Source organism: Lactuca virosa, chromosome 3, assembly GCF_052849685.1.
Source record: "Lactuca virosa cultivar CGN04683 chromosome 3, Lactuca_virosa_CGN04683_v6, whole genome shotgun sequence".
In the NCBI taxonomy this organism is placed as follows: Eukaryota; Viridiplantae; Streptophyta; class Magnoliopsida; order Asterales; family Asteraceae; genus Lactuca; species Lactuca virosa.
The window spans coordinates 56,399,588-56,405,860 of NC_136428.1; the positions used below are offsets into that span (position 1 = coordinate 56,399,588).

General features: G+C 32.4%; 1 protein-coding gene across 1 annotated transcript; it reads right to left on the reverse strand.

Annotated features, from left to right (window-relative positions):
• Positions 1–799: 799 nt before the first annotated feature.
• On the reverse strand, positions 800–2,837 carry LOC145163544 (uncharacterized). Its single transcript, XM_079082376.1, has 5 exons — positions 2,401–2,837; positions 2,003–2,293; positions 1,722–1,913; positions 1,443–1,578; positions 800–1,372 (listed from the first exon to the last, which is right to left on the reverse strand). Exons 1-5 carry the CDS (start codon positions 2,835–2,837, stop codon positions 800–802), a joined length of 1,629 nt encoding a protein of 542 aa, XP_078938502.1.
• Between the last annotated feature and the right edge of the window lie 3,436 nt (positions 2,838–6,273).

Genomic DNA, 6,273 nt, shown 5'->3' on the forward strand with positions numbered 1-6,273 from the left:
AGGTATATCCATTATCTGACTCCATTGTTTTATAAGTTCCTATTCATAGACTCTTAATACATTATGTGATGATCATATTTTGATATTATTAAAGGAGCTAAGAGAAAGAAGGAAGCTTTAACAAGGTGAGCTTAGTCACATGGATTCGAAGATCAGAGTTTGGAGCTACTACTAAGGAGTTGAGATAATTTAATAGATTGCTATTACTCTTAGGAGATGTCTAGAAACATAGTTTTTTCATTTTATGCGTTGTAAGGACAAGTTCTAAATTTTCATTTATTTTCAATAAAAGTTAAATTTTTGTTTATCTGATGCCTTATTTTATATTTCCTTGCAATGGTATTTATGAAAGTGTTGGTTACATTTCAAATATTAGCAATATTAATTGTGCATTTGATTCTTATGATATCTCTTGCGGTATTGTCATAATTGACCAAGTGAAAAGAAATCTCATCACCAATTGGACAGATACCTGATGTTGTACAAGTCGCATTGTATAGTATATGAGAATCTTGTTCATTGAAAAATTATGACTAATTCATTAATCACATGTTTATGTGAGTAGAGTGAAAGACTAATGGATCTAGTACATGTTGATATGAACTCTTCAGATCCACCACAAACAGTGGCGAATCCAGGATTCAAACCCACGTGTGTCCGACTAAAATGAAATAATAAATCAAACAGGTCTAAAAACTTGGTTATCAGGTCGGTTTGTCAATAATAATGTCTTGGCTAATTATTTATTAACTTTAATACCAAAGATCAAAATAATTTTAAACAAATCACCAAAAATGTCTTACAATTCACGACGAGTTGACATTTTTCTAAAAAAATCTATGATTATGTCGTTGCTAATACTATCTAACACATCTTTCTCAATATATGATACTAGAAAGTCATTCATAAACTGATCACTCATCTGATTATGCAAATTGTTCTTTATCAACTTCATTCCGCAAAATGCACGTTCCACAGTGGATGTTGCAACTGGCAATGTCAATGCTAATTTTAATAGAAGATATACCATTGGATATATTGTATGCTTGTTTGTTTCAACCATCATCTTTGCCAAGTTTCCAATTCCTTTCAAGTTTTTAAACCTTTTATCACCTCGTACATCCACAATATAATTTTGAAGACTTGCTCTAAGTGCTCCAAGGTCATGTTCTGGGAACTCGTTAGAATAAAACGTAGCCATCTTGAGTAGCTCATCTACATTAAATGCTTGAAAATACTTACTTGGACACAAAGAAGCCATGGAAACAAGTAATGACGTGTTTATTTCATTAAATTGATTGTTGAGCTCTTGGGATTGCATATCTATGACCGCAATAAATACATCAACTTTGTAGTGGTGCAAGTAGTTAATCTACGAGTTAAATACAAGAATGTGTTAATGATTAGTTAAGAAACTTGAAAAAAAAGTTGTAGTTGCTAACCCGTGAAACTTTGCGACGACTTGTTCCACTATAATATGGAACTTCCATATTCAATATTTCAATATCACATTTTTCACAAAACAAAGTAACATCTTTTAAAAACGATTCCCATCCTTCCTCCCGCATATGATTAAGCCTGTCCTTAAAGGATCTCACTTGATGCATTGCATTTACAATATACTGGTCCTTTTTTGCAGCGTGGTGTTCAAATCATTTGTGACCCCTAAGATATCAACCATCAAGTGTAAGCAAAAAATAAAATCAAAAGTTTGTAAAAACTTTAGGAGACGACGTGCTTCTGCTCCATGATCTTGACAATTACTATTAACTTTAACGTCTTCAAGTACTTCACAAATTGAAGAATACACTCTCTTGATATTTAAGATTGATCCAAAATGAGAACCCCAACGAGTATCACAAGGTCGTTTGATACCAACTTCTTGATTCAAACCCGTACCACTTTGAATGTCGCTTAAAATTAACAAAAAAAAAAAAATTAGCAACAAAAAGTATAAATCAATATAAAATATAAATAAGACAAAATAAAAGAAACCTGTAGCCAATCTTCTACCACTTTTGTTGCTTGTGTCTCTCTTAATTTGTCTCGACGTTTATAAGAAGAACCAATCATGGTTAACAAACGAGAAATCAAGTCAAAAAAGTCATTAATGTCTGGGTGATTCTTTGCAACAAACACAAGTGTTAATTGTAACTGGTGAGCAAAACAATGAATAAAATGTGCAGATATCACTTCATTCAAAATCAAAGTCTTCAAGCTGTTAAATGCACCACTCATGTTACTAGTTCCATCATAACCTTGTCCTCGAATCTTATATGGATCAATCCACATTCTGTCAGAAATGAATAAATAGTTGTCTTTAATGACAAAGCTGAAGTGTCACTGACATGTTTTATGCCAATAAATCTCTCCACAACAACCCCTTGACTATTCACGAACCGCAAAACCAATGCCATTTGCTCTTTACAAGACACATCACGTGACTCGTCTACTAAAATTGCAAAGAACTCACTTCCGATATCTTTCACAATAACCTTAGTAGTTTCCTTTGCCGCAGCATGTACAGTATCCTTTTGAATTGAACTACTTGTCATTTGTGAATTCTTTGTAGCATTCTTTAATACAACACGACCTACTTTATCATTTCGATCAACATAGAACTGAAGAAGTTCAAGAAAGTTACCTCTGTTAATCGAGTCTTCACTTTCATCATGACCTCGAAAAGGTAAGCCTTGTCGCAATAAGAATCTAATGCAATCAAGAGAAGCATTTAATCTAATACGTTGGTTGGTCCTAACCAAGTCACTTTGCTTATCAAAAGTAGTAGTTATGGATTGTCTTTGGTTCATCAAATTTTGACACTTCAGGATTTCCATATTATGTGGAGCTCCATTATTGTGATGTTCTAGACTCAATCTTTTATTCCAAGTATTAAATCCATTTTTTACAAAATGATCTGAACCGCCTTGGTTTTTTATCTCAGGTTTAAATAAATAACAACATAAACAAAATCGGCTTCCAATTTTATACTATACTCTAGCCAATATTTGTAATCATTAAACCAAGAAGGATTAAATCTACGAAGTCTACCTCCAATCTCTCTTTGTTGGAAAGAATGATCTCGAGGTTGACATGGTCCTTTTTGCAAGTAGGCTATTCTAATTTCATCCCGTTGATTGACATGGTAAACTTCCATACTCGCTCTTTCTCCTGGATCCACGGGAAGTGCGGGAAGTGTATTTAAGTCAACTCTCATATACTTCGAGGGAGGTGTTTCTTCTTTATTGTTTCCACTCGTTTCTTCATTATCATTAGATAAAGAGCTTGTATTATCTTTTTTTTTATAAAACTTTAACATTGTACCTGAAACAAAAAATAATTATTGCAAACCCATAATCATCAATCAATGTACTAAATAAAAAACTATAAATAAATAACACCAAATACAATATAAACTCTATGAATTAACAAAAAAACAATACGATATAAACTCTATGAATTAACAAAAAAACATATTTATTGTTTAATAATATATATGAACAACATAAAAAAGCAACGACTTACCTATATACTTATGGACAAATTTAACATATTTTAACTTTTAACTATGTAACGTACTCCCTATGTCATGTGTTGTCAAATTCAAAGAAATGGTACATAGCTATACTTCATAGACTTTAACTATTTGACATATCATATCCACATTTAAATATTTAATTGCTTTTTAATTTTATAGTATTAAAGTTAAGAGAGAGAACTAGAGAATACATACTTCAAACCTCACGTCTCAATCTCTCTCACAGTTTTAAGAACACAAATGCAGTGGAGAGTTTTTAGGAGGAAGAAATTGGCCACCGGAAAAAATAAAAACGAACAAAAATCGCCAACAAATAGAAAGGGAGGCTACCACAACAGCGACTGTGGAATTCCACGACGGCGACAAGTTATCATAACAATGATGGCGGATTGGCGGTGGCACCGTGGCGGAGAAAGGGTTGAGAGGATGTGCGGTTGAGGATGCGCCGAGAGTCTAAACCCATAAATACTGAAAAGTTTGTTTAGGGTTATTTCCTTATTCTATTATTCACAATTTTTAATTTTTTTTTTACATATTAGATGTGATTTTTTATTATATATGTTACAAGTTTAGAAAAGATCATTTGGTAACGTTTGATTATATTCTCTCCTTATACATCGGCGACATTATTTATGGAAAATTAATATTGTTACAAATTTCTAGTTTTGTTTCATTGGACCATAGTTGTCCATTCTATTTTATAAAGAGTGTCCATCTCAAAATATAATATACTATGTAATTTTTTTTTTCAAAATTAGGAGTGTCCATGGACACCCTTGATTATAAGGTAACTTCGCCACTGACCACAAAGGACGATAACTCTATTTGTCATGATTTTCTGATGTTTTAGTAAATATGTTTTTTTTCATAAGATTGAACATAATTCTACTAGTTTTGAAAAGGTTTTCAAAAGAATAGCAGAACGAATAAGCAGAATCTATTAGGCAGAAAGATAAAAGTTTCTCCAATCTTTAGTATCGTGTTTTATGATCATCTTAGTAATTGTAAAATTATATCACAATTGAATCCTACAAGAACATCTTAGTACAATTGTATGACTAAGAAGAGGAATCAAACATTGTTGGAAATGGTTCGATCATATATGAGTCATACTTTGTTCTAGTCAAGTTTTAGAGTCATACTCTAGTAACTACAAATCGTATCTTGAAACTTATTTCTAACTAATAAGTTTGAAAACACCTTGAAATATGTGGAGTAAAGATGTTTTCTTACTCTAGCACATATTGAATTGGAGTTGTGATGTTTTCATTAATCGAGAAACAAAGGATAAAATGAGACCAATTTGATGAAGTCTTTTTATTTTCGGGAATCCACACGAACTTTTGAATATTTGTTTTAGCTCGTCAAGGAATGTTCCTTGAGAGAAAACTCATATGTCAAGAATTCAGTGGGATTCGTATTGATATTGAGAGTATCAGGATTCAACCCACAATAAACCTTTTAGTTATCACTGGCACGCGACCTGAGGTTGATAACCTATCGTTTTTGGTTGACTCATTCTTATTTATGTGCACTTCTAGTTAAGTTGGAAATGCTTATAAGTTATATGTTTTTCATTTAACTACAAAAGCAAAGCATGTTGGTCAGTGAAAGTACATTGATCAATATGGGTGAGCTGCTAACAACACGAAAGCACTGGTAGGCCCTTGTGCTACCAGAGGGAAAGATATTTAGAATAGCGAAGTTCAGTCCATGAAGGAAAGCTAAATTTAAATTTGGTTTTGTCCTAAACCTTGTCTTATGATTGTAGGTTGGAAATGATAGATTCATATGGATGGGAACGTATGCACCATAAAATCTAGGTGGCAAATTTTTCGCTTTAATTCATGAGAATGATTATGAGGAAATACTTTCGCTAGTAGATTTTAGAGGATCTGGTAAAGATTAGTATGGATATTGGTTTTGTTAATTGCATTCTCAAATTCACAATATGATTACGACATCCCTCTTCATATTTCGAATTGTGAGGAATGGCAAGGAATTGTTTGAACTTTCAAGACTTATAGTTATAAGTTATGAAAGGGTTTAAGCACACACATACACTATCCAATGAAGGTGTATAAGCTTGAAAAGTCTAGCTGGAGACTTATCGAAGCATCGCATAACAGAAATATGTACTTCAGTAAGAAAGTCAAGAGTGTTGATTTTTAGAAGTCCAGTTAATTTCTGGGTACATGTCAAAGCTAGTAGGAGCATAACTGTTATGCTAGTATTACATGTCGACAATACTATTCATAGGGAACAAACTTATCAATTTGCAAACTACAAAGTTTGGGAATTGTTTCGCTATAGTAGGCTTAAGGGAGAGGGTACTCGTACTTCGTTTCGAATCTAAAGGATTAGATTGTATAGTTTAATAGAACTTAGTCATGGACATATGTGAATATCATGTTGAAATGGTTCAACATAGGAAATTCCATATATGAATATATTATAGCAAGAGATTGAACAGATATTAGATATAATGAATCGATTCCCATATGCTTCAGATATAGGATCGATTACATATTCTATAATATTCACTTATTCTGATTTTTTCAAATGCCTTGAGCATTGAGAGGAAAAGGATTAGAACTTTTGTGTGACTAGAATTGTTAAACAATTGTTAATAACATTTTGGGGTTTACTAAAGATTGGTTGCTTGTGGATAGTTGGAAGTATGGTATTAATTTGGACGGACCATAGTGACATGATTCTAGTTTGAGATGATTCTT